This window comes from Juglans microcarpa x Juglans regia, chromosome 2D (assembly GCF_004785595.1).
Source record: "Juglans microcarpa x Juglans regia isolate MS1-56 chromosome 2D, Jm3101_v1.0, whole genome shotgun sequence".
NCBI lineage: Eukaryota > Viridiplantae > Streptophyta > Magnoliopsida > Fagales > Juglandaceae > Juglans > Juglans microcarpa x Juglans regia.
Window position 1 is genome coordinate 4,278,607 of NC_054596.1, and position 14,066 is coordinate 4,292,672.

Below are 14,066 nucleotides of genomic sequence, written 5' to 3' on the forward strand. Positions count from 1 at the left end.
ATGATATGTTAAGATGATAGCCTAAAGCAGGCATTAAAAAGCAAAATGCTAAAATATTGGAAATAAAACAGAACATTTTCACTTATAATGATGGTCATACACGCAAGTATTCTTCTCTGCTTTTCGCCTCTCATCTGAACTACATCACACGTACAAACAGTGCACGGCAATTGGTAAAATAAGAAAAATGCCAAAAATTCAAACCTCAATCCAATTATTTGGATCCAAAGGCTTTCAATACTCACTCACTGTGGTTCTCACAGATATATTTACTAATATGCTAAAATGAAAATAATCGGACAGGCAAAAGACCTGACGAAAACAAATCATGCAGTTAGCTTCTTTGAAGAGCTAACAGCATTCATATGCTGGAGGTGTAATGCAGTCAACAGCCCCTGCCAGCTCTCTCCAGGTGCGCCTGCCACATGAAAATCAAGGAGTTTCTTCTGTTTCCTATAGTATTCTTCCAAGGGCTTGCTCTGAATGGGTAAAAAAATCTATATCAGCTATTACCATCTTCCACTTTCTTTCTAGACATGAATGCAGAGACTCATAAACAGAACCTAGTTAAAATCAAGGAGTTGGGTTACCTGCTCTGAGTAGATATGGAACTTTTCCTTCCACAGGTCTCCACTATCAGAAGAAAAGGGTTTTAGTTGCTTTTCCCGAGTCTGCAGATTAAAATCACACCCAGCATTGCTCATGCTATGATATCCGCAACAAGGAGAAAACTTTCCATCTCCCAGATTCACCATGTGCTCTTCTGTGCATTTGAAGTTCACGACTAAATCAATATCAGTGACTTGGTCAAGAATCTCCTATAAAACAATCAAAGACCACATAAGCAATCAAGAATTATAAAGTCAGGAAGTACTAATCACAGAGAATACTACAAAAATGCACAAAGTTCACATGTAAACAAGGCCCTGGATCAGTGTAAAGTGTAAACCACAAACAGTGTTTCAGAATTGAACTTACAGCTTGCATTCTTGTTCGAGGAATCCCATCTAAAATGAACCCAGTTTCGCCCCTGTAGTATCCTTCTTCCAGCCTCTTTGACAACAGGGTGAAAATTATCTCCTCCGGAACAAGCTTCCCTTCATTAACTGCATTTGCAATCTGAACTCGGGAAAATAAAGAATAAAACATTTAATTATCATTCCCATTAAACTATAGGTAAGGGTTCATGAAATAAACTGAAGAAAGTCTCGCAAGGAATACAGGAAAACGCCAAAAAAAAAAAAAAAATCTAAAAATATATCAAATTTGTCATCTTGATTGAGTTGATACACTCATATATAATTCAGTACTCGAGGTATTTTTTTATAGGTAATAAGTTGTATTCATAGAAGTGGGCTTTGTTTTAGCCATTACAAACAATAGCCCCCGCCTGTTGATCATGCATAAACTCATTAAAAGAAGAAGCTTCTAACCCGTTGGTCATGCATATGCTTGGCTCAGAAAACTAAATAAACGAGGACCTATAAACATACTTCAAAGTTTAAATAACAACCCCGAGAAAAATGCCTTCATTCATTTCCCATAAAACAAATGCCTCAATCACGGTCTCAATATTCATATCCCAACCAAAATATAACATCACAAACCAAAAAGCGCAGACAAACCCAAAAAGAAAGTTATACAATTTAAGAGAAAGGAAAAGAAGAGGAGAGGGGACCTGCTTGTAGAGAGAAGAGCGAGGATGGAGCTCCTGGCGAACGAGGGTGCCCATGGAAATGTGAGGGACTTCTAGAAGCTTCGAGAGCCTCTCGGCATAAACGTGTCTCTGGCCTCCTCGGTGGCCTATCAAAACCCACTGGACACCTCTCCCCGGGACCGACCCCTCCGTCCCCACCACACCGTGTTGCTGCAGCTCCTCCTCCTCCTCGTCGTCAAAGTCAGAGTCGTAATGGAGCTGGGCCGCAGCCGATCCATATGATCGGCTAGCAAGTTTCCGGAGAGTTAGCAGCCGCGGAGAGAGATGCCGCAGTCGGCTAAGGCCTGACATGACTGCGGCGTGAAAGGGTTTTGCAAAGAGAGCAAAAGAAGGGTTTTTATGTCGACCAGAAGTGAGGTTTTAGAGAGAGAGAGAGAGAGAGAGAGAGGAGAGGATGGCCGATTGGGAATTTGCCATCTGTATGGCATCCAAACTACGGTGATGCCATCATGCCACTGTCTTAGATTCCACGGTATAATTAATTAATTACATTTTTATTCGATAAATATTATTTCATAAAAACAAATTTATAAATTAATATAGACCTATTTTATAATAATTTAACGTACTATCGCAAACCACTTTAATCTGCAAATTTCCTTATAACAAATACATTTTTCTTATCCGAAACTTCCTTATTTAATCCAAATTCAAAATATAAATTATAATAGGGAGGACGGCATTTTGATCCACATATTATCATTTTTGTCATCTTATATTAAAAAACCATTAAAGTTTCAATTTACATTCTAAGTTAATTATAATTTTCAATTTCCATGTATAGTTAATATTTATATCTGAAGATTGTATGGTATGATCAATTTTTTGTCGATTAGATCCTAATTGAAGGTGAAAATTAAAAAAGTACAGATATGTTGAATTGAGATGTCACAGTGTTCAGAAATACAGGTAGAAATTTCTTAGGAATCCGGCCAAAAGAGGTAGTCCAATCAATGCCCAACGTTCCATTTCCCAACAATAGTATCGTCAACTTCAAGTGGACCCAAAACGGCAAAACGGTACGTGCACGCGGCTGCTAGGAATAAGGATAAGAGTAGTGCTATATAATATTTATTATAGTGGTGTATATAATGCATATATTACAATTTATTAATTTTTTTTCTTCATATGGATGGTTGGGATGATGCCACGTATGGTATGCAAAGTGGTTACTCCCAAATAGAGGCTTCTCCCAAGATTATTTCTAAAGATAAACCCTGATTGTCCGGAAAAACTGGAGCTCAGAAACCAACTCTTTGAATTCTGATGCAAAACCGACGACAAAATATGTGGGAAGGATGGTGCTAGCTGGCCGTTCAATGTTTATTTGGGTGTCTAGTTATTTATAAATTTGTTATTCTTTTTTTTTTAATTTTTTTTCAAATATTTTTTAACATTTTTAATCGTTAAGGAAAAATAAAAATATATAATTTCACTAATAATTACTTCTTTAACCATAAAGTAAAAAAAAAAAAAAAAAATCAAAATGCATGAGCGGTAAGTTTGAGAGGTTTCACAAATATTTTTCATGTTGAAAAATGAGATACCCACGACAATTTACTGTTTACTATTTAGGCTAGGTTTGGCGATGAGATTATGAGTTGATTTGTAAATAATAATATTTTATAAATCTCATTGAGATGTATTTAAATATAAATAGGTTGAAATATACGTTTAAATATAAATAAGATGATATAAGTTTAAACATTTTATGAGAAGTTGAAAAGTAGTACGTTTCATCGATGATTAGTTTGAAATGGATTGAGATGATCTTGACATAGCTGACTCAGTTGTCCTAAGTGGCATTTATTTTTATTTTTTGTTTAACACAAGGCGTGGACTAAAATTGTAAAAGGCGGGATTAGAATTTCCCGCAATACCTCATGGTCCTCACCTCATCTTTCCCAAAATTTTAAACCCAAATCCCGCCACCACCATCCACATTGGCATGTAGATAAGTCTCTTTGTTATCATATCTCTTCTACAAATCACCGTTAGCCTGTGGTGGTGACCGACGATTTTTGAAACTCAATTTGTAGGTTTGGACGGTGTGGCTGGAGCAAGAGACCGAAAGCACCTCGACACTTGCTGTATGTGCGAATGAGAGGGGTTGAGGGAGACGGGTTGAGCTTATATTCTATTAGGATTGTTGTGTAAAGTGTAGTGCAAAGGGGTATCACTACTCAAATATGTTTAACGAGTCTTACGCACGTCTTTACATGGCAACAAAATCTTTTCACAAATGTCTTCTTGGTCTCGTTTTGTTTTCCTGTTTTTCTTTCTTTTCTTCTTGATGTGAAGAAACAATTTTAGGAGACTAAAAAGGAACAAGAAACTGATTTAGAATCTGGACGTGGACAGTGAAGATAGGGCCACAAATTTACAATTGATATCAAATACTTGGCATCTTTGATAAAAGATGCAAAGATGTGCGATGATGTGTTCTTAGTCTCCTAATACTGCATATTCGAAACCTCTCATACTCTCCAGGCATAAAGAAGAGGCATTATAAACCCGATGCATTTTCTATTGGGCATCTCCATCCTGATCATCCAAGCTTGAAAGCCACAGAGAAAATCAATCTGCAATGCCTCATCTCTCGATCACCTTTTCCCAAGACAGTGCTGACAGACATCATAGATTCCAACAGGGACATGGAGAAAGAAGCTCATGAATGTTATGCCAAATCAATTCATTACAGTTGGGAAGAATTTGTTAAGATCTTGGCAATTTGATGGTTGGTTTATTATCGAGTTGTTCCCAAAATATGGTTCGAAGGAGGTTATTGGAGCAAATGATCCTATTTTTATACCATAAATTGATCTTGCTGGAAAATCAAGTACTTTGGATGGTACTTGGAGAGTTTGTTCGCCATGACCAAGGACCCTAACTATGAAATTCCTCTGACTCAACTTGCCAAAAAGTCTTTTAGAGCATTAGTAGTGGCCTAGCCATTCTTTAACCAAATTTTGACTAGAAAATTCACATTTTATAATTTAGCTAACCATTTTTCAACAACATCAAATAATATATTCTCTAAATCTATCATTATTCTATTAAAATATTGATTTTAGTCTTTTTATTTATTTTAATTCTAATGGTAATTGGAATACTTAGTCGTTATTAAAAAAGTGCACATTAATTATATTGATATTATTCTAATGGATATAATTTTTTAACAGTCTTCTTATTACAACGGTCATATTCTTCGAATGGATTATTTTTTCAATGATCATATTTTTTCAACAAATATATTTTTTTAATGACTATATTTCTCTAACGATTATATTCTTCCATTATAAAACATAACATTTCCTCAACAATTTTATTCACTTCAACTCAAGTTTATCTGTTAAATCATTTTATTTCATTTTCTCCCAATGGATCGTTTGTTTTTTTTACAAAATGACACTTATCAATTTAAATTCTGACGAAGAATTTGAAATAGCGAGACAACTTGTTCTTGAAGAAGAATGATCAATTTCATTTGGTTCTTCTAAAAAATCATGTAGATTCATCATGCGTGATCAATTGCAAGCCTACCAAAATATTTTTCACGACTATTTTGTTGATCCTCCAATCTATCCTCACAAATACTTTCGAATGAGGGTTTGAATGAGTTGTTCTCTATTTCTTCATATTCAATCTGCGGTAGAAGCCTATGAAACTTATTTTGTCCAGAGACGAGGTGGTTCTGGATGGCTTAGTTTTTCTTCCCTTAAAAACCTTACAATTACTCTGAGAATGCTTGCATATGGTGTTACGACTGATTTTATGGATGAACACTTGATTGGAAGACTACTGCATTAAGAAGCCTAATTTTTTTGTCAAAACAATTGTTTTAATTTTTTTTGAAGAGTACTTGAAACCCAATAATGAAGACATTGCTAGATTACTTGTAGTTGGTTAGAAACGTGAATTTTCAGGTATGTTAGGAATCATCGATTGTATGTATTGGAAGTGGAATAACTGCTCAACTGCTTGGCATAGTATGTACTCTGATCATATCCATGAACCAACAATTATTTTAGAAGCAATGGCTTCTTATGATCTATGGATTTTGCATGCTTTTTAATTGGAGTACCTGGGTCTCATAATGATATAAATGTGCTTGATAGATCATTTATATTTTTCGACCTTGCTCAAGGGGGTACTCCGGCTTTCAAATTTCAATTACACAATTAATAGTCATAAATGTGCAATGATGTACTATCTTGTTGATGTCATTTATATGCAATAGGCAACATTTATTAAAACCATCTCAACTCTCCAAAGAAACAAGAAAAAGTATTTTGTTGTAGCCCAAGAGTCCGCAAGGAAGGATGTTGAGAGTGCTTTCGGTGTGTTTCAAGCACGATTTGCTATAGTTAGTCGCTTTCACGGTTTTTTCACGCTGAAATGCTCAATGATATTATGATGATGTGTCAACTGACTCTAAACCTAAATTTAGCGAATTCATTCAGCACCATCATACTCTTAGATATAGGAAAATTCATTGTCAACTCCAAACAGACCTCGTCAAACACTTATCGCAACAATATAGTGCCGTATAATATTTTATGGTTGTATTAATGTTTTGTGGCACTATCATGTATAATTGTATTAAATAAGCCAACAAACATAAAAGATTCCTAAATCATCAAATAAACGTAATTCCATAAAACATAAAAAAAACATTGGAGTTAAAGAAGCCAACAAACATAACAAACTCCTAAAACATCCAATAAAATGTTTCTCCTAGCATGACAACATAAAAGACTCCTAAAATGTCAAATAAAACCTGAGATTCAAAACATCAAATAAATGTTACTCTACAAGAAAAACAAGCAAACAAACATTAAATAAAATATTAGTCCATAAAATACATGACAACTAATCTCTCATAGCACGACTTGCAAATATTTCCATTTGTCATTGAAGATAATATTATTATAGCATTGGAAGCATGACACTTGTATTAATTGTGATAATTCATTCTTCTTCTTTCTTTGCTTCATTTTTTACTCTCTCCTGATCAACTGTCACATTCTCTTTTTGAAAACGCAGTTCCACTTACCTAAGACTCACTTCCTCTTGCCTAAGACAAAGTATTTTGTCTATCATGATTACGTGCTTCTTGCATAAGTACGATTTTACTCTTTCTATCTTCATTATCTCATTTAGTATTATGAGAGAATCTGACTCCATTTTTTCTTTTCTCTTTAGTTTCTCTTTCTTAGCTTTATGGCTTATTGGTCCATCCAAATTTGAAGAAGCTGTATGGAAATCCTCATCTTTGCCTAAATTTACTAAATTTGGCATTGAAGTATTTGAACTTGGCTACAATTTTTTCTTCGACTTCACTATTTTCATATGTTCCACCCACTTTGGATGGAATCTCATCACGTGCCAACAATGATAAAAATTGAAAGCTTTCTTCACTAATTCTAGGTACATGACCTTTGCCTTGTCAGTATCATGAAGTCAAGTTTAATTATGCATGAAATTGAAATAAAAGACCGGTCATAATTATGTGTGAAATTCAAGAAAATGTGAAAAATATACCTTGTCTTGCTCATTAAAACTACTTTAATGCATTCCTTCAACTTGTGCCATGTAATCACAAAACTTATCTACCGCTTGCTGAATTGTCAACCACTAATTCATTAGAGATGTGCAGTTATGTGTAGAATCAAGTTTTTTTTTTTTTTTTTCAAATTATTTATAAATTCTTTTCCATAACATCATGTGCTTTTGATCTTTTCATTGCACCGAATCTAAGGAAACTTCGAGACATCTCTCCACAAGCATCAAATCTTCATCATTACTAAAATTTGTACCTCGTTGTGATTTTCGTCTACTAGATTCAACCTCAATAGCCTCAACTCAAGGTGGAGATAGTTGTTGTCATTTATTTCATTTGGGATTCCATAAAAAAGTTATTGTTATTTAGAAGATTTGTGAAGTATGAATCTTGGCGAGTTCTTGAATCTATTCCCATTAGAGATGTCTTGACATGGACATGTATTTTACAAATCTCATCTAATTCTCACAATGTCACAAATTCATTGGAAATCACATTGAAACATCATAAATCGCTTGAAAAGAAAAAATAATAAATGCAACCATTCTAAAAGTTTGTGTGTTACCCATTTAGCAACTCTGTTCCAATATGGACTTTAAAGTACAAAACATTGGCAACAATGTGAACAGGTCTAGAGTCATCCAATCTTATTTTGGGAATTGATTTCACCTAAAGCAATGAATGGACAGGTTTGTAGAAGTAGAGGAAACACGTGTTTTGTTAATATGTGTTCTAGTTGAAAATCTAGGCTGCTGCTGATTGGAAATCTGGGTTGTTGATTGTTAATATGTGTCACACACACATCAATATGATTATTAGTACCAAAATTTGGGTTGCTGATTGTTAGTACCAAAATCATTGTCATCACAACATCAATATAGCAAGGGCAAAAACAAAAGGAAAAGAAGTAGCCCTACACTTGGCTAAGTGTTGTTCAAATGGTAATAGCTCTTCTTATTTTGCCAGGGTGAATTACCAAATGGACAAGAAAAAATTGTTTTAATAGCTCAACCTTTTTTTTCACATTTACACAAACACTTGGCTGGAAAATAACAATGGATAGTTATAATGTTGTGTTCATAATTATAAGTATAAAACATATACATCAACATAGTTGTTATCAGAAAAATTATCATAACAAAGGAATTAAGGAAATGCGATTAGGAGTAGCAAAAACTATAGGAGAGTCCTCAAATATCATATTTCAACCAAATAAAATCTCAAATCAACAACCAAAAGCTGAATATTAATTTCAAAAAGCAACCCAAAAGAAAAACATCAAATAAAATGACCAAAAGATGCTGGAAACGACAATCCAAATAGCATAAACGTTACTTCGAAAAAAAAAAGAACCTAAATCAGAAACATATGGAAATAGAAACACAACCCAATAAAAAAAAAGTCGAAAAAGAACAAAAAAATGAGAGTTCAGCAACGGCGTGGGCTTACCGAAAGACATTCGACGGCAGTGGTGGCAAGCATCGATGAGGGCAGACGAGCTATTCTGGGGAGAGTTTGGCGATGACAACAGATTTGTTTTGGGGATAGTTCAGCTACGAGAACAAAATTTGAGTTGTTCTGTGTTTGGTCTTTCAGGAGCTGTTTTGTGGAAAAAAAAAGGTTGAGTGCACGATCGTAATCTTTGAAGTGGGAATAATATTTTATAGTGAAAAAATGATTTAGTCAGTCAAAAACATGAAAGTTAAAATTACTGTAGATATGTTGAGTTTGATGTTGATGCATTTTAAGCAAGCTAGCTTAATCTTGGCTAAATTTTGACTATGCCTAGCTCAACACTAGTAATGCTCTTAGTCCAGTTTTCTCATTCACACCTCTAGATCACCTTATCCAAGGCATCGAGCATATCCTTCGCATGTTGAGAAAGTGGTTAATTGGTTTCACCAAATAGAGAGGAGAAAGGAAACAACTCAAGATGGAAAATGATACCTTCTGCTACAAGCCCCATAAAGGTCGGAATTAGATTCAAAAGGGGTATTTCTGCTAGAAAGCATCTTAGACATAAAACTCAAAGCTGGGCATCCTTGAAATCCCCTAAATAAAGATTTAGGAGCCAACAGAAACCATCTTGTGGAATCTTATCACTTATCAGCTTTGAACAAAGCTATCCCAGATGTGAAGCTAGGCGCACTTCTAGGCCATATTCGTAAACAAACTTATTAGCTGCGGTAAAAATATAGAGATGCTTTGAGAGAATGAGATTTTTGGTAACTGGTTGAATTCAGAGAAGGCTCTCCTGCTTTTCAACAAGCTTTATTACAATACGATACTGGTGTCAAGGCCTAGATGGCAAGCAGTGCTTGTGCACAACTATTTCTACATCCCATGGGCTGTTATCTCCATATTGACCGCTACCATCTTGCTGATCCTCACATTTTTACAAACTATGCAGTATGAAAAAATAGCATTATAGCCTCATCTCATCAAACCTTTTATATAATTTGTCCATCTAATGTCAGTGTCAACTGTGAACAAAGTGGGATCGTTGTTTGCTTTGGATATACATTTTAATGTTTCTTTTTTATATTTATTACTTCTTGAAGAGATCGCTTGAACTTTTAACTTCTAGCTGCATTTCTTCAATTAATGATTCTCGTTCATGTACTTGAGTTGTTTTTGTTGATTCGTACTCATTATTACTGATGATGTCAATTTTGTCTTCATCACTACAATTCATTTCTTAAAATCGCCACAGCGTCATGAGATTGGCGAAAAGACTGATTAACTCTAAAAATCCACCAGACTCAAACGCCGTTTTCACCATTTGTGTCAGCCGGTACCTCGCTCCACCCTCATCGCGAGAAAAATAAAAGAATCCACTTTTTTTTTTTCAAGGTAAGTAGTATAACATAGATTAACTAAGTGGTTACAAAGATACAATATTCAATTCAATGGAGTAGGAGTCTCCAACAATCATCACAAAACAAGTAAAATCAACACTAGAGAAAATAAAAAAGCAGGATTTGGAGCTAAAAGTTGGACTCACACCCATTTCCCACTAAGGAGAAGTTGCTAAAAGTAGTTTTAACGTAGTTTAATAAACAAACTATAAAACTATGACTTAAAGCCGCAGTTGAGAGTTGTGTGCTATATTTTGCTGATCTGGTCCGACCGAATGAGACTTTTATGACCATTTTATTTTGATCATTAGTTATGGAACGCAGGAACATACGAAAATAACAACGTGAAGATGAGCTAATATGTCGGCGTAGGACTGTCACTGGCAATGGTGGCACATACAACTCTCTAGAGAAGAAGGTAGTACTCGGATCTAAGAGATCCGAAGCCGTTGACCCTGATAGTGCCGCGGGTGGCGACAGAAGACTCACTCGCCCTGCCGCGGTGGAGCGTGGGTTTCACGTACACTGTAAGTTGTGCATGAGACACATGCGCTACTTGTTTGGATAGTTTTCTCCTTTTGTCTGATAGATCAACAGTTGGAGAGTCTGATGGTAGGGCGCGTGATGATTATAGAAGGTCGGTAAACAACATATCGGAACATCTTGATGCAATAGTTGGAAAATTAGAAAAAAAAAAATCAAAAAAAGTGATATACATGGCTATCGCTGGCTGGATAGTTGGAGAGAGGGAGAAGTCAAAGTTCCAATCCCTTAAGCGGAGAGGATAAGATAGCTAGTCGCTTAGATAGATAGAAATTCGTCTGGAAAGAAAAAGAATCCACCTTTGATAGTGTGCTTTTGCTGTTTTTATTTATCTTTTATTTTTTTGGCAAAAGGGCTCCACCTTTGGTTTTGCTTTATTATGTTTTGAAATAACTAATTTTGGTTTAGTTTTGTCCATCATTATCTAGATCCGATGCTTGTAATGCACATCGTGATAGTGACAGCCAATATTCGTTGCGCTTTACAACGTCAGAAGTTGCTGTTTGGGGATCTAATCCTAATCCTTTCAACATATATACACGCCATAGTAAAAATAGAATAATGCTCGAGTACTTACATTATACACAAACTGATAGGGAAGTGACACTGCCACATCATCTGGTCATGGTCGAACGTTGACTATTTGACCATCAAGCGTTGACATAGCATGCCACGTTAGTAATTGTAAAGAATATACTGTTGTCACAGAGCCATGTGGCATGCCACATATTTCGGTTGGCCAATAATACTATATCTGGGTGATGTGGCAGGACTACATAACAGTACTAATACGTGTTCGATCCCGTGCACCATATATACCCTCGTTCATTGTCGATAACAAGAATTATTAAATTGATGTTAAATTGAGTTGAGATGAATTGAATTTTTTTATAAATAGTAATAAGTTGAGATGGTGAAATGAGTTTTATAAAATCCATCTAAGATGAATTTAAATGTATTTGAATGTTAAGATGAATTTAGATATATTTATAAAAAGTTAAAAAATATTATAGATCCTGTGTAAAGAGATGTTAAGTTGAAAAATATTAAAATCTCATGTATAAAGAGATTTTGAGTTGAGATAAGTTTAGTAATTTGAAAATTGAGTATTTAAATATTAAACTCAATTTAAAATTAGACTGAATTGAGTTAAGTTGAATGGAGTCTAAATTAACATTTTAACAGTTCTTTATATAAAGTAAAAGCCAACAGTTGCACTATTGCACATGTTATGTGAACAAGCAAAATAAAGCTTCGAAAAAGAAAGCCGGAAGTGTTCAAAGAATTATCCTCCCTGCCCGAATGGTTGCAGATAGTAAAGGAACCGTCAAAAATGCGTTCGAGATTAGGATATATATTGCTTTTTTCTTTTAAATCACCACGCAAAGAATAAAGTCTCACGGGAATTCGCTTTTTTAATTTGGGTACTTTAGCAATATAAAAACCAGGCACTTCGTCGTGATCAGAGTGAAGGGTAAGAAAAGGGTTAAGACGAGTGAATTACGTACTTCCCCGAAGACATCATCTGTTTAAGGAAGCGTTGCCATGCTCGGTAAGAGCCACTTTTTCTTTGGATGTTTTTGGGATCTGAAGCTCCATTTGTTGATTAGAACTTACTTATCTCTTCTGTTGATCTGTTTTGTTCTTTTTGTCCTCTCTTTCATCCTTTCTTTTATTTTTGTAATTGAAGAAACTATATTAACAGACAAAGAAGGAAGATCAGGAAACAGAACCAAAATATGGCTTTGAGGCAAGGAGATAGCGTCACATTCAATGTCGAATCCTTGACATCTTTGATAGAAGATACAAGATCCCATGACCTGTTCATACCCCCAAGCCTTCCATCTTTAAAATCCCAGTAATACTCAGCAGGCATAATGAACAAGCTTACATCCCTGACGCGTTTTCTTTTGGCCCTATTCATCATGACAAACCAAACTTGAAAGCCTCAGAAAAAATCAAAGCTAGGTATCTGGAACGCCTTATCTCTAGGTCACCCTCTCCGGATACAAAGCTAAAAGAAATCGTCAAATCCATCGAGGCTGTGGAGAAAAAGGCTCGTAAATGTTATGCATGTCCAATCGATTACACCCCAGATGAATTTGTAAGAATTTTGGTAATTGATGGTTGCTTCATCATTGAGCTGTTTCGCAAGAATTCTTATACTGAGCTTAGAGAAGTAGATGATCCAATTTTTACCATGTCTTGCATGCTTCAATTTCTTTACCATGACTTGATATTGCTTGAAAACCAACTTCCTTGGATGGTACTTGAGCGCTTGTTTGGCATAACCGTGGAACGTAGACAAAGCAAGCCTCTAATGCAACTTGCAGTAGAGTTTTTTGCTAATATTTTCTCATCCACACCTCCTCCTGTGGTTTACCCAATCCAAGACATAGAGCATATTCTCGACCTGTTTAGAAGATTGTTGATTTCATCAGTTGGAGGAGAAGAAGAACGGGAGCTTGGGTGGCAACCCATGCCTTCTGCCACGAGCCTCGTCGAGGCTGGCGTCAAATTCAGAAGGAGCGAGTACAAAAGCATCTTGGACATGAAGTTCATCAATGGCGTCCTTGAGATTCCTCCGTTACTGATTCAAGAGACAACAGAAACTGTCTTTCGGAATCTTGTCAGCTTTGAACAATGTTACCCCAATTGTGATGCTTGGTTCACTTCCTATGTCGTACTCGTACACAACCTCATTAACACTGCCAAGGATCTGGACATACTCTGCGAGAACGAGATTATTGATAACTGGTCCAATCTAGAGGATGCAGCCCAGTTCTTTAACAAGATTTACAGCAATACGTATGTCAAGAAATACCATTACCTAGGACTTTGTCAGAAAGTGAATAGATATTGCCAGCGCAGGTGGCCTAGGTGGCGTACAGTGCTTGTGCGCAACTATTTCAACACCCCTTGGTCTACTCTTTCGATAATGGTTGTTGCTATGCTTTTGATCCTCCTCTTCTTACAAGCTCTATTCACCATAATTAAATAAGTAGTATTGAATGTAACTTTATCAAACTTGTTGTACAATTAATCCCTCCAATGCTCTCTTCTTTTAGGTCTGGCGCCAATTAAGTTGATTGTGGACTGCGTGCAAAAATAAATGTATGCTTTGGAGTATTACCTATTTTTTTATTGGTTTTTTTTCTCTAAGCAAATGGAATGAGGGATACATATTGTTTTGTATTTTTTTCCTTTAATTTAAAGTGCCTCCGATCTTTTTTAAGAAATGCTGTAACTGCATTTTATATATATATATATATATATAAAAATAAACTGATATGTATTGATGTAGTAATGTCTCAGATTGTAAAATCACTACAACAAATATTATTTTTTGTGGTAAGTAGATTCGCCGTTGCACTAAAAATGGCCG

At 35.4% G+C, this 14,066-nt stretch overlaps 2 protein-coding genes across 4 annotated transcripts; one reads left to right on the forward strand and one right to left on the reverse strand.

Annotated features, from left to right (window-relative positions):
- Nucleotides 1–56: 56 nt before the first annotated feature.
- LOC121250766 (probable adenylate kinase 7, mitochondrial) lies at nucleotides 57–2,152 on the reverse strand. 2 transcript variants are annotated; one of them, XM_041149970.1, is made up of 4 exons: nucleotides 1,679–2,152; nucleotides 979–1,119; nucleotides 591–818; nucleotides 57–497 (listed from the first exon to the last, which is right to left on the reverse strand). In XM_041149970.1, the coding sequence occupies exons 1-4, from the start codon at nucleotides 2,006–2,008 to the stop codon at nucleotides 327–329; spliced, it is 870 nt and encodes a 289-aa protein (XP_041005904.1). In that variant the 5' UTR covers nucleotides 2,009–2,152; the 3' UTR covers nucleotides 57–326. The 2 variants fall into 2 exon arrangements, with proteins under 2 accessions (XP_041005904.1, XP_041005906.1); XM_041149972.1 differs by having other exon boundaries at nucleotides 57–479; nucleotides 1,679–2,052.
- Nucleotides 2,153–12,066: 9,914 nt separating this feature from the next.
- LOC121250879 (UPF0481 protein At3g47200-like) lies at nucleotides 12,067–13,810 on the forward strand. 2 transcript variants are annotated; one of them, XM_041150114.1, is made up of 2 exons: nucleotides 12,067–12,233; nucleotides 12,387–13,810. In XM_041150114.1, the coding sequence occupies exon 2, from the start codon at nucleotides 12,882–12,884 to the stop codon at nucleotides 13,680–13,682; it is 801 nt and encodes a 266-aa protein (XP_041006048.1). In that variant the 5' UTR covers nucleotides 12,067–12,233; nucleotides 12,387–12,881; the 3' UTR covers nucleotides 13,683–13,810. The 2 variants fall into 2 exon arrangements, with proteins under 2 accessions (XP_041006048.1, XP_041006049.1); XM_041150115.1 differs by having other exon boundaries at nucleotides 12,093–12,233; nucleotides 12,372–13,810.
- Nucleotides 13,811–14,066: the final 256 nt, after the last annotated feature.

Bases quoted from the DNA above. Each gene is read 5' to 3' on its own strand.
- LOC121250766 (XM_041149970.1), bottom strand. From the start codon at position 2,008: ATGTCAGGCCTTAGCCGACTGCGGCATCTCTCTCCGCGGCTGCTAACT. The intron at 1,120-1,678 runs GTCCCCTCTCCT...TCCCGAGTTCAG, and splicing joins GCTCTTCTCTCTACAAGCAG to ATTGCAAATGCAGTTAATGA. The intron at 498-590 runs GTAACCCAACTC...TAGCTGATATAG, and splicing joins TCCATATCTACTCAGAGCAG to ATTTTTTTACCCATTCAGAG.
- LOC121250879 (XM_041150114.1), top strand. From the start codon at position 12,882: ATGTCTTGCATGCTTCAATTTCTTTACCATGACTTGATATTGCTTGAA.